This window comes from Palaemon carinicauda, chromosome 23, assembly GCF_036898095.1.
Source record: "Palaemon carinicauda isolate YSFRI2023 chromosome 23, ASM3689809v2, whole genome shotgun sequence".
Lineage (NCBI taxonomy): Eukaryota > Metazoa > Arthropoda > Malacostraca > Decapoda > Palaemonidae > Palaemon > Palaemon carinicauda.
Window position 1 is genome coordinate 60,560,194 of NC_090747.1, and position 15,000 is coordinate 60,575,193.

The following is a 15,000-nucleotide window of genomic DNA, read 5'->3' on the forward strand; positions in this document are numbered from 1 at the left end:
TGTAGTCTCTCATTTGATTTCATAACAACATAATTTAGTCTCTCATATGATTTCATAATAGCATAATGTAGTCTCTCATATGATTTCATAATACCATAATGTAGTCTCTCATATGATTTCAAGACAACATAATGTAGTCTCTCATATGATTTTATAACATAATTTAGTCTCTCATATGATTTCATAATACCATAATTTAGTCTCTCATATGATTTCATAATACCATAATGTAGTCTCTCATATGATTTCATGACAACATAATGTAGTCTCTCATATGATTTTATATCATAATGTCTCTCATAGGATTTTATAATATAATGTAGTCTCTCATATGATTTATAACATAATGTAGTTTCTCATATAATTTTATAACATAATGCAGTCTCTCATATGATTTTATAACAACATAATGTAGTCTCTCGTATGATTTATAATAGCATAATGTTGTCTCTCATATGATTTTATAACAGCATAATATTGTCTCTCATATGATTACTAACAACATAATGTAGTCTCTCATATTATCTTATAACAACTCACTTCCCAATCCTTCACAGGCAAGTCCTTTAGACCACGAACTCGGCTCGACACGCTTCATAGGCTCACCTCCTCCGACAGCCTTGCGCTCCCACGAGTCCGCCAACCGGGACGACAACGGTAACGCCCTTCAGAGCCGTCGAGGAAGTGAAAGCGGAGAGGAGGAGGAGCACACAGTGTACAAACCGTCAAATCCTTCGCTGGAGCTGTCGCAGCCGAGGATCACCCTCAACACTGCCCCTAGGAACGCTTCCCCGCCCCCGGCACATGCCTTCATCTCTGCCGAGAGAGGCAGGAGGTCTTCCGTAGTCGGGTCGGCGTCCGCCATGTCGCTGAGGTCCCTGGCCACTATGGCCCGCGAGAGTCTGTCGCAGAGCCAGGAACTCGCGCCCCCTCCCAAGTTGGTCACCTATCTGTCGGAAGGTGGCGCCGAAGCGGTCCAGGTAAGTTGGGCGAGGTTGTCCAACTGATTTTTCATACGTGTCTTGGCTGACCCACAGAATGGTAGGTGAGGTAAAGCTTTCCATATAAGCCCTTTTTTAATTTCTAATGCAAATATCTGCACTACTGGCAACTACATGGGGTCTTATATGTTATTGGATTAGGCTACTAAGTGACAACTAAGGGCTGGAACTTAGGGCAACCTACTAGTATTTATCAAGCAAAGAAAAACAGCTCAGGTGACTTTGTACTGAGTATTTAGACTGAAGGTTTGAAACTATTTATATTTTTTTCTAGCTCTATCCAGGCTGACAGGGCAATTAGATGCTGACTCAAAATCAAGCCATTCATGAAAACATTTCTAACTAGTATTTTCATGCCTAGGCTAGAGGTGTGAGAAACTAAATGCCATTATCTAATCATACCTTAATGGTAAGGTATGAATAGATTAGGTGGGATCTACTCATTGATAGGTGAAGCTTAAACAAACCAAGTAATGTTATTTTTCTAAGGTGAGGCCATGGGAAGGATTATCCAAATTAGATTTTTTAAAGTAAACCTTGCAGAGGCTGTCTGAGCAAAGATCAGGTAGTGATTTTAGTCTTCTGGAAGAGTTGTAGACGTTATAGAGATTGTCCGAGCAGAGCTATGACAGTGATTCTAGCCTTCTGGAAGCGTTGCAAACGTTATAGAGACTATCTGAACAAAGATTGTGCAGTAATTCTAGCCTTCAGGAAGAATTGTAAATGTTACAGAGGATGTCTGAGCAAAGATATGTCAGTGATTTTAGCCTGTTTGGAAGCGTTGTAAACATTATAGAGACTAAGAAAAGATCTGATAGTGATTTTATCCTTCTGGAAGCGTTGCAAACGTTATAGAGAATCAAAGCAAAGATCTGACAGCGATTTCACCCTTCTGGAAGCGTTGCAAATGTTATAGAAGCTGTCTGGGCAATGATAATAGGAAGGGGAAGGACTAGTGTCAGTTCAGTATGGATATAAGAAACTAATTTATACAAAGTTTAATCATCCCAAAAATTTCATAACTATTCATGATGCTCCAAATGAAAAACACTTAGTTATCATTAATCTATGAGTGATTATCATCATAAATTTAATCAATTCCACCTTTCAAAATTTGTTACCTCCTTTTTAGGTGAAATTGACACATTTAGAAGAGCTTGTTATTATGGATTTCTAAAAATTATCATTTTAGATTTTCAATTGAATGTCTCTTTTAACTATTTTATTTAACCTCTTCTTTCAATCCATTCATTCTCACTCTTCTCTTCAAAATGCTCAGATCCACTACCCAATCATATAACAATCTCAGTAGCCTATTTTTATCTGACTCATTTTATCTTCATTACCACATTTCTGTTTTCCTTTCTACATTGGTTTTTCATTCTCGTGCTTCTTCATCTTTTTTCTTAGGTCTGCTCTAGTCTATCCTGTTAATATCTCATAATGGTCTTCAAGGAAAATATAAACCTCACCAATTACAATCTTACCCTTGTTTGTATTTCTTCATTGCAACATGAGATGACCCAAACACTTTATCGCAACCACCAATCTGCCTCTCCTTCCAGGAATGGGTGCCCGACGAGTCGGGCATGGGATTAGCGACGCCCCCGAGAAAAAACTCCGCCCCATCCATCCGTGACCTGCCTTCGCCCATGATGGGAAGACACGGCCTTCCAAGACCACCGCCTCCTCCTCTGAATAACAGAAGGTCAAGATCGACCGTCAAGTTATCACCAATACATAAGGATGCATAAGGATGTAGGAGGTGTCCTTGCAATGATATCCAGTCCAGTTATCTTGTATGAGTGTTAAGATTATATACAATAGAATTTTCTTTGCATTATTTCATCTACTCGTTTGTATTGCATTCAAGTATATAGTATATACAAATATGATGCATACTTCTCTTTGACAAATTGCCTCAAATATTCAAACTATCTTGAATACTCGTATTGCGTTATTCGAAAGGGGTATTTTATCCTTGCCGCTAACACCATCTTTAAAATATGGGGTTTCGTTTCAAAATCAAATACTCAATGTATCAAAGATCTAATGAAGGAGGGGCCTAATTCAGTGGTAAGTTGTTTCCTTCATCTGATCATTCCAACCACCGTAGCGTGTTAGCGGGAAAATATATTTTCCAAAAGCACCTTCGGTTCACAGAATGCCTGATTTCTCGGGCACCCTCGCCAATATTTTCTAGTGTCCTAATTAGAACCGTCCAAAAATAGAACAGGAGTAATCATTCAATAAGCCAGAGATAAATTCCTGCATACTATGCCTGAAAGTAGTCAAAATATGTGCTCAAATAGACTTTGTTTTTTAATAGACATTGGAACTTACTATGTCTAGTAATCTAAAGGCTAGGCCATCATTCGCAGGGATCTAAATAGTAGTTGAATGAGCAGTTAATAAGATTATGAAATAGATTTAATTCAATAGAACTAATGGGAAATTTCTAATTCATATACATTCAAAGAGGAAGACCCATATTTTCCCCTAGCACTGAGCATTGCTATCTTAAATCATTGGTGACTATCACATTGTTGAAAGAAATTATCTCAGTTACCTGTTGTGTTTTTAGAAGACAGCATGTCCATTCAGATATAGCAAAATTTCTTTCCAAATTGCTATGCTTATTACTATTTACAAGACGCTGGAAGAGCGTCACTAGCATCGACGGTGCTAGCAGGTTCTGTGATTAAGTGAATGAAATATGTAGAACGGTGTTTTGGTTACCTGGTATGATAAGGTTTATGGATACTTGATAAATTTACATATCGTATATGAATGAACGTAGACTAGATCGTGTGTATTTACATATGAGCATTAGACAGTTGAAACGACGTTTACCGTCATCATTACTTGTGATTGATCAATACTAATCTTTAGTTTTACTCTATTTAAAATTGTAATATCTGCATGATATAATTCTGTACATTTTATATAACAGCAATGCCTTTCTTTTCTTTTGCATTCATCGTCATGACCTTTGAGTGTCTATATGCGCTGCGTGTTCTCTGATTTAGCTTCAATGTGCAAATATATTATGTGTTCTGCAAATAAAGCCTCGAAATTATTCTGTTTAGTGGGATAGGATAATCAGCCATTTCCTCATGTCTGCACAAAGTCGAGTGGTGATTAAAAAGCCAATTGCATTCTCTGTGTTTACAAGCTCGTCTACTTTCTTTGTTTACCCGGCGGAGGATCGGAGAATCGTTCTCTCTCTCGGTTGCAAACTAGTCAATCTTCTCAAGATATGAACTCATCTTTAACCCAAGTTGAAATACCATCTTTATTTTCCCAGCTGGAACATCGTTCCTTGTTTTGGCAAACGCATCTGTAAACTCAATCATTATAATCAGCAGTAAGTTCTATGTGTCCCTAGCAAACTGGCCACCTTTCTCAATATTACCAGTAGCAAATTCGATCAATTTCTCGATTGTTAACTTCCTCTTTCCATTGGAAGACTTGTGCTTTTATCCTCCGGTGGCCAGCTCAACTCTCTCCCGGTAGCTAACAAAATTGTCCAGTTGCCAATTCGTTCAATTGCCAACTCGACCTCTTTCCTAGTAACTAACTCTTGTCCTTTCCAATTTATAAACTTGTCTAGTTGCCAACTCGACCTCTTTCCCAGTATCTAACTTTTGCCTTCTTCCATTTACAAACTCATTCAGTTGCCAACTCGATCTCTTTCCCAGTATCTAACTTTTGCCTTTTTTTCCATTTACAAACTCGTTCAGTTGTTATCTCGACCTGTTTCCCAGTATCTAAATTTTGCCTTCTTCCATTTGCAAAACCCGTTCAGTTGCCAACTCGATCTCTTTCCCAATATCTAACTTTTGCCTTTTTTTCCATTTACAAACTCGTTCAGTTGTCATCTCGACCTGTTTCCCAGTATCTAAATTTTGCCTTCTTCCATTTGCAAAACCCGTTCAGTTGCCAACTCGACCTCTTTCCCAGTATCTAACTTTTGCTTCTTCCATTTACTAACTCATTCAGTTGCCAACTCGACCTCTTTTCCAGCAGCTAACTTTAACCTTTTTCCCATTTACAAACTCGTCCAGTTCGCCAATTTACCTTAATGATATATGTTTATATAAGTGGCTTTGTATAATGCTGCCTTCTATGAAAGGCTGGCAGGTATAAAAACGAATCTATTTGATAGTTTTTAAGAGAACCTTTTTATCCATAGGTAATCTAGATGGAATAGTATTTATTACTGTTATTGATGAATTAATGTAAACTAACCAGTTATTTAATTCATAGATAAGTCAAACAGATAGATATGTTTTATGTTGAGGTGTACTTTTGAGTGTTATATAAATATTAGTGTAAGAGCTATCTATATCAATATTTTGTAAACAGATAAAGTTCTGTTTTATACATATATACATTGCCTTTTGTGGTACTATCATTGCAGAGTGTTTCAAAAAGAATGGCACAAGGCCAGATGGTTCTATTTTTGAATGACCGCAATTAGATTTTCAGTGTTATCAAAGTATAGAAGGAGTTTCTAAACACGTTTCTTGGGAATGCACAATCATCATCTCCTACGCCTATTGACACAAAGGGCCTCTGTTAGATTTTAGCCAATGAATCCTCCATGGATTTTGTCAGTCTATGGAATGCAAAATATTTATTGGAAAAGATTTTTTTTAAGGGAGAGTTGACACTAGATGGATTGTATCTATTTCCAAAGGAAGAATGCTACCTAAGGAGGAAGCTTAGTAAAACTTTGAGATTATTTCCAAGAGAGAATAATCCAGAGAGAGAAAGTTATTCACGAAGTTTTATTTCAAGGAGAATTGGCTGTAAAAAGCCTGTTATTTAAGTTGGCCTTGGACAGAAGTTTCGGTCGGTTCACTGTCGAGAACGATTATGCGTTAGACAGCAGGTTCAGTCAGGAGAATTTTCCGCAATAGATAATGGAAGTTCACTAGGAATTTATTCAATGGGATAATGTCCTAAAATGAGAAAATATATTCACTTAGAAGTTTTTTAAAGGATTTTTTATTTTCAATATAGAATTTTTCCTTCAAAAACTGCCTCCAAGATTATCAAAATACTATGATTCCATCACAGTTTCTAGAGGAAAGCATTAAGAGACAAAAATTAATTTCACTGATATAAAAGCGACCCTTTTTCAATAGGGAATATAACTAACAAGAAATATTCATTGTAAAATATCCTTGCACTAAAAGCTTGAATTCAAGCATTTTATTTTGAATAGCGTGTTTTCTTCAACTGATTTTCAACTTTGCCGCTTGTGGATTATTCATCCAAGAGGTCATTTCAGATTGTACAGACCAAATCCTAGATGTAAGAAGTTATTTCATTTCACGATATGAACATAATGGCATATTTTGTGTACACAATGTACGTTCTTTAAAATCCATGTAAGTATAAATCAGGTGTGCATCTAAATGCTAACAATTGCTATATATCCAATGTAATTGTTAATTGTTATAAATAACTTATCAATTTAATCAGTGTTATTGTAAGAGAAAATGATTGATCCAACGGCGACATGCCGCACCCTTTCTAAGTTCAGTAATTCACAAATTGGTAACTGATCCTATAGTTGCCATCCAGCATTTTCTTTTCTTTTTTCGTATATGCTATGTTCATTACTATTCAGTTTCTTATTTCCATATTTTTTCTATATTTGTTAACAGATACCTTTATCATATATCAGTTATTTTGATAGCTGATAGAACTATTGTTATATACCATTTTAATTATTTCCTATTCGGTAACAAATACAGCGGTTGCCACTTAGCCAATATGCCATCTGGTAACAATGCTGGAGTTACCATTTACCCTTTTTCCTTATATGGCAACAGACACTTCGGTTGCCACGTAGGATTAATTTATCTTTCTACTCCTTGTTTTGGCAATTAATAGGATCGTTATCATTTAGCATGTTTGTAAATACCTATAAATAAATTTCCCCCGTGTTCGACATCATTCCGGACGAAGAAATAAGGATTAATAAGCTTTATTATGAAACTTGTGAGGTTTCGTTCAAAATATAATTCCGCAAGCTTCATGCAATTATGCATATATATATATATATATATATATATATATATATATATATATATATATATATATATATGTGTATAGGAACATTTACACAATTAAGTATATATATATATATATATATATATATATATATATATACATATATATATATATATATATATATATGTATATATATATATATGTATATATATATATATATATATATATATATATATATATATATATATATATATATTTATATATATATATATATATATATATATATATAATGTGTATAGGAACATTTACACAATTAAGTATATATATATATATATATATATATATATATATATATATATATATATATAAATATATATATATATATATATATATTTATATATATATACTTAATTGTGTAAATGTTCCTATACACATTGTGTATATATATATATATATATATATATATATATATATATATATATATATATATATATATATATATATATATATATATATCTATAAATGAATGTTAAATTCCAGAGACAACCCAGTTCAATGTCCAATCTACATAATAGATATAAGTTTATTCCTTAAGTCTTATTGTTAATCAAAATGCCCCATTTATACTCCAGGTTTCATGAAAATCAAAACTCTCCTCTTTTCAAAGAAAATTATTGCACTAAACCACATATCAAAATGCATATCATGTACAAGTAAGTTAGTTAAATAAGTTAACAAAGGATTACGTGTACGAATTGCTAGTGTGTGAGAGAGAGAGAGAGAGAGAGAGAGAGAGAGAGAGAGAGAGAGAGAGAGAGAGAGAGAGAGAGAGAGATGTCGAGTCGATTGATAATCTCGTTTTAATTCGAAGCTTTGAAAATTCAATTATTGTCTTATGGTCTCCCTAATTTAGCTAATTCTTAATACTCCAAGATTTGTTTGTTAATGGCAAAGACTATGATGCAATATTTTTACAAAATGTCCTCAACTTATAACTCAATTGGCTCCAGGAAGCTGTTTATAAGTCCAATTTTGTTAAACTTTGTTAAATTTTGGCCTATGATAGTCCAGTTGCTTGGTAGCTGAATCCCATGCCTTTGATTCCCAGCTACAAAAATCAACAAATAATCAGGTTTCATATGAAATAGATATCAGGTTATTACAAATCTCATTTTTCTTACTGTATCAAATGATATAATACTGTTTTTATCTCAGTATTTCCTTATCTTATCTTTGTTATTTTCAAGTGGATTTGTGTTTGTATCTCCGAGTGGTTGTAAGTCGAACGTTTGTGAGTTGAATGGTCGTAAGTTGAGGACCTTCTAGAGTTCGATTCAAACATGTTATGGTTTCCTTTTTGATAGATTCACTATTTCAACTTCTTTTCATTTCATATTACATTTAGCTATTCATTTCCATTCGCTGCTTAGAATTCCTTACGTTCCGTGTTACATTTAGCTATTCATTTCCATTCGCTGCTTAGAATTCCTTACGTTCCGTGTTACATTTAGCTATTCATTTCCATTCGCTGCTTAGAATTCCTTACGTTCCGTGTTACATTTAGCTATTCATTTCCATTCGCTGCTTAGAATTCCTTACGTTCCGTGTTACATTTTGCTATTCATTTCCATTCGCTGCTTAGAATTCCTTACATTCCATGTTACATTTAGCTATTCTTTCCATTCGCTGCTTAGAATTCCTTACATTCCATGTTATATTTGGCTCTTCTTTTCCCTTTCATAACCTTCTTCCTTTATACCATCAACGTTCACTCGAATTCCTTTTAGTTTACGTTTCCATAAACGCGAATTAGCTCGTTTTTTTTATTATATTCCTTCTTTTATTTAAGTTATGAATGCTTACCGTGTATGAAAGTAACAGTACTAAAGAAACCTGTAAATATATCATAAGTAATGAACATATTTTGATGTACTTAAGTCGCCCAGCCAATCAAATGTATGTGAAATCCTAAGCCCTCGGTGAGTTCCTAAAAATTGGTGTTAACTGATATTTTGATGTGAGGTAATCATGAAAAAAAAGGAATTTCACATCTGTAAGTTAAGGTTTTGGATATAAACATTTTTTCTGGCAACTTTTGGCATCTAAATGACAAGTTTGATACCAAGTAGTTATTATTTTTCTTCTTTTTGCATCACTGGTGCGCAGTTTGAATTAGCGTGATGCATTGAATACCATTGGAGGACAATGCATTAGTTTTGCGAAGAGGTGTAAAGCTGCATGGATGTGCGATAAGACGTTGAAAGATGCCATAACAATAAACGAGCAATATGCAGTGTGAAATGTTGAATGCTTTCGAACGAACACGATAAAATTACTGTGGAGGTCCTGTAGAGAGTAGTGTTCCCCTGTTGTATAAGGCCAGAAAAAACAGCCCACAAAGTAAAGTAAGGTAAAGTAAGTATAAGACAATCTCCGCCACAGCTTTGAATTAACTCTTTACAAAGCATTGCTTTGTAATCCTTCCGAGACGGCAAATCGTATTTTCTTACTCGCATGCTTTGTATAAAACCCAGACTTTATATTAATTCAATTTTCTGTATTGTGTTTTCTCTTGCATCATTATCAAATAGATAGGCTTTTATATTTGTGCTTATCCTAAAATAAATTGTTTTAGCACTGTGCAGACTTATGGCATCTATCAGCTTAGCATTGCCAACCATTTTTTCGTAGTCCATATATTTCCCCAATATTCATGCATTCTTGAGTCTTCACATATCTTACTCAATTATACCATACACACCAATACATACTTGACTACCCTTAAGTGATTAGTGTTGGATAATTTTCAGCACAGCTCTATCGAATTAAATCAATCATTTAATGGCTACTTGGTATCGAGTGAGACGCTAAAGTTGCCAGAAACCGCAACCTTAAGATCAACATTTTGTATTTCTCCTTTTTAAAGATCTTTTTTTTTCATTTACCGGACATCTTTTGAATCAAAGTTGGTGTATATTTTCATATAATTGACTTCTTAAGATTTTTATATTTATGATGACTATTTCCAATTATTCTATTCAAAGACTTAGATCTCATTTTTTTCATATCTTATTTTCAATGTTATTAAAATGTTATAAATAAATAAATATATATATATATATACATGTGTGTATATATATATTATATATATATATATATATATATATATATATATATACATGTGTGTATATATATTATATATATATATATATAATATATATATATATATAAATATATATATATATATATATATATATATATATATATATATATATATATATATATATATATATATATATATCATTGAGGTTCATCTTTTACTCAAAAAATTCTATTGATTGTTTAGTGCAGTTTTTAGTGCAAAATTATAATCTGTTGTTAGAATTACTTAGATTATTAATAATTCTATTATTATTAAAGTGGTAAATAATAAGATAAATTGTATCAATACAAGAAATTAAGTTTTAAAAATCTCTATATATCAATTTAAACAGTATATGAGAAATATTAGAAAATTTATCATGATAATCTTTTATGAAATTCTAGATTGCTTCAGCTCAAAAACAGTTTAAAAAAAAAATTGCCAATTTTCTCGATTTTTCCTATTAAAACTGTAATGCTGTGAAATTTGTTTAAAATCTTAAGGTATGAGTTCATTTGAGGTTGTTTATTGTAAGGCCAAGTGTACATACAGCAAACTATTTTTGGTGTGATGTTGTATCGTATCCAACTGATGACTGTTATCATATAAACTTGTGGAATAAAAAAATGTAATCTAAACAAAATTGTGCAAATCAAAGAGATAGATGCTTTAGAAATACATTTTTTTCTAATATCAACCCAATAACAAAACAGGAAATAGTCATGAACTTGGCAACTATTTGCAAAAAGAATATCAAGGGAGCCACTGTGTTAGAGCAGACTTTAACATGCTCCACCCACACGCGTCGTGATTGGTCGCCGCCTTCTCACAGCTGATTCATGTAAACATAATAATAATGATGATCATACAATTATGATACCTTAAATATTGACCAGCACGGCTGGCATGTACCACTCGCCATACCAGAGGAGCAATGAGATAATGTTAATTTGCGAGCGAAGCGAGGTATAAAGCCATCACAGCTGATTCATGTAAACATAATAATAATGATGATCATACAATTATGATACCTTAAATATTGACCAGCACGGCTGGCATGTACCACTCGCCATACCAGAGGAGCAATGAGATAATGTTAATTTACGAGCGAAGCGAGCCACGACAGAGCAAAGACCATTTGAGTGACGGCCAATCACGTTGCTTGTGGGCGGAGCACGTTAAAGACCTTAGACTGGACACAGTCGCAGCCAAATTGTAACCTTAGGCACGGGTTACATATTGGAGATTTTATGGAATGCTAACGGATATTTAATGACGATTAAAGGAACACTTACATATTCATATGCTGGTAATTCAATGATAATTCTAAGAAAAATTTACCATTTGTTTTGTTTATAAGAAAATCTTATCACTTTGAATACTTAACAGGTATTGATGAGTTGTTTAAAATTAAACCCCATTAGATAAGGGTTTGGTATTTGTGATTTGATAGTGCGGAGATCCATTTTGGGTTGATGCATGTCAACTAGAGCACAAACAGGTCTTAATATCATTCCATGCAGCAGTACTATTGTTGTTATTAATATGTTTACTAGTAAGTTTACCCACTAATACAAAACAAAAGAATAAAAGGCGGAAAAAGAAATTTTAATTGAATAGAAATAAAAATAATACTAAACCAACAAATAATAAACATATTGTGTGAATGAGTATTGTTTTATTGTTTTATAGTCAACACTAAACTCTGTCTTGAACTTACAGCACAACTTCTAAAAGAAAAATAATTCTATGCTTGAAATATTTCTAAAACATATTTCAAGCAACTGAAGATCCTAAATCAGATACTTAGAGGTTAAGCTAGCATCCTTACTTCATAGGATCTCACTCCAGCAGGAGTTTTGCATTCAGAGGCAAACTGCAAGCACTAAAGGTCCATTTAAGCATCCCTTAGCCTCTGATATGATGTTTAAATACAGTGTTTTACTATAATGATTGAATATAATGTTTGCATTCCTGCTCAATCGTATGTAAAGGAGACGTCCTTATCATTTTCATTTTTCAACTGTTATAGGTGTCCTGGGTCGAGAGTGGAACTCACTCTTAACCTGCTCTATATGTTCAACGTTGCCTCGACATTGTGAAATTGTATATGTAAAAATACAAACGGTGCAAGATGCTGTGTGATTCCCAAATATATCATTATGTTTCAACACCTTTTTTCACTGTCATCCGTAACATCTGTATTTTACTTTTCAGATGCCAATGAAGAGAAGAGATGATGGGATTTCTCTTGGTATGAATCAATAGTTGTGGTATAATTGTTTTGTTAAAATAATGAATTATATATAGCTTTCTAAAACAGACAATATTATTATTATTGGCTAAGCTACAACCCTAGTTGGAAGAGCAGGATGCTATAATCCAAAGGGCTCCAAAAGAGTAATATAGCACAGTGAGGAAATGAAACAAGCAAGTAAATCGACTACAAGTGAAGTAATGAACAATCAAAACAAAATATTTTAAGTAAAGGAACAACACTAAATTAGAGCTTTCATATATAAACTATAAGAATTCAAAAACAAACAAGAGGAAGAGAAATAAGATAGAATTGTGTGCCTGAGTGTACCCTCAAGCAAGAGAACTCTAACCCAAGACAGTGGAAGACCATGGTTCAGAGGCTATGGCACTATCCAAGACTAGAGGACAATATTTTTATTTTGCAGTGTCCTCCTAGAAGAACAGCTTACAATAGCTAAAGAGTCTCTTCTACCCTTACCAAGATGAAAGTAGCCACTGAACAATGACAGTGCAGTAGTTATCCCTTTCAGTGAAGAAGAATTGTTTGGTAATCTCAGTGTTGACAGAGCTGTATGTGGAAAGAATAGGCCACACTATTCAGTGTATGTGTAGGCAAAGGAAAATGAGTTGTAACCAAAGAAAGGGATCTAATGTAGTACTGACAGGCCAGTCAAAGGACCCAGTAACTATGTAGCGGTAGTATCTTAACGGGTGGCTGGTGCCCTGGCCAACCTACTCCATACAAAGAGTCAAACGACATTTAGCTTTGAAGGAAACTTTCTATAAGTAAAAAAGATAGGTGTAGCCCATCAACTAAAACAAAATTGTAACGTTCAGAAAAAATACTGGGAATCTTGATACAGAAAAAGATGAAGTTGTACAATAGGCTTCATTAATCCCTGTACACTTCATGGAAGTTAAGGAGATGTCTGATAGCTGTACGTTGTAGCAGATAATGCTGTGTTTAGAAATAAGAGAAACTGTTATTATTATTAGTATCACTAGCTAGATGGAAAAGCAAGATGCTATAAGCCCAAGGGCTCCAACAGGGAAAAATATCCCAGTGAGGAAAGGAAATAAGGAAATACATAAACAATATGAGAAATAATGAATAATTACAACAAAATATTTCAAATACAGTAACAACATCAAAACAGATATTTCATATATAAACTATAAAAAGAGACTTATGTTAGCCTGTTCAACATAAAAACATTCGCTGCAAGTTTGAACTTTTAAAGTTCCAGTGATTCAACTACCCGATTAGGAAGATCATTCCATAACCTGGTCACAGCTGGAATAAAACTTCTAGAATACTGGCTGCCTGTAAAACAAAGTCACTGAGCTTGTAAAAAAGTGCTGTTAAGCAAATATCAATATGTTTTTGTAAAGCAATTCCTAAATTAATAAAACAAACTTTTGATTTCTTGTTTGCAAGCTCGGCAATTTTCTTTTACAGTCAGCTTTGCCAACAGTTTCACTCTGTTGATCAAGAACAAATGTAGAGTAGTGCACTTGTCTGAAAGTATCACCTTGCCTCTGCCATTCATGAGCGGCCTTTAAACCTCTAAGTGTCTTTTGTATTTCATTAATTGAATACTATACAGGTGTAAAGGTTTAAATGTCACTCATATATGGCAGAGGCAAGGGACAGTGACATTGCCCTAGCAATTAGGACAATGCCCTAGAGACTGACCAGGCATCATATGATCAGCACCCGAACCCCCTCTCCACCCAGCTAAGACCAAGCAGATAGTCCTATATGCTCCCCCAAACACCCAATCCTTAGCTCACAAGGATAGTGAGGTTGTAGCAACCAACGAAACTATCGAGTTTGGGCGGGACTCGAACCCCAGTCTGGCGTTCACCAGTCAAGGACGTTAACACATCGGCCACCACAACCCTATTGATATTGATATTAATAGGGCTGATATCTATCCGGATTTAGTACAAACTGCTGTTACCTTGGAAGTGTATTAATCTGTTGATTGAAACCAATCTTATAACATAGACCAGTGGTCTCCTGTTAAACACAGCGTTACGTGTTACAATGCACAGCTGCCAGACGTCTCCTTAGCTTCCAGTGAAGTGTGCGGGGATTAATGAAGCCAACTGTACTACCATGGCTTTGAGGTGGAACTTTCAGAAATAGAACTGAGCACTGTTCAATCATGCTTAAAGGAATATGTATACATAAGCATTTTCTTGAACATCTTACAAAAAGGCCGTGCAAGTTATTTAGTCTGAGGGCCACTCTTGAATCAAAAAACATAAGGGCTACCTGTATGTATGTATATATGTATATATATACAAATATGTACACATATACAGTTTCTAAGTGAGGATACCTTAATGCAGTGAAAGGGTTTGTGTATCGGCATGATCAGTACACCTGTACTAGTCAGGGCCACCAATACTAGTTCGGTTTGCTGTGAGAGAGCAGACTAAAGTCTCCAGCCTTCACCAATCCGAAGTGACCAATGTGGTGATGAAAACTGGCCGAACCACAGACATGAATAAGGGCATATCTGAGATCTTTGTCTTGCAGTGGACTGGAAACAGCTGCATTTG

The 15,000-nt window shown here is 34.2% G+C and overlaps 1 protein-coding gene across 1 annotated transcript in view; it reads left to right on the forward strand.

Moving 5' to 3' along the window:
* LOC137616939 (uncharacterized) overlaps window positions 1–4,367 on the forward strand; it is an 11,858-nt gene extending 7,491 nt beyond the window's left edge. Inside the window, exons 2-3 of the mRNA XM_068346811.1 lie at window positions 558–980; window positions 2,567–4,367. Of these exons, the coding sequence (XP_068202912.1) occupies window positions 558–980; window positions 2,567–2,755 (612 nt within the window). The 3' untranslated portion in view covers window positions 2,756–4,367. The remainder of the gene's footprint in view (window positions 1–557; window positions 981–2,566) is intronic.
* The last annotated feature ends 10,633 nt before the right edge of the window (window positions 4,368–15,000 follow it).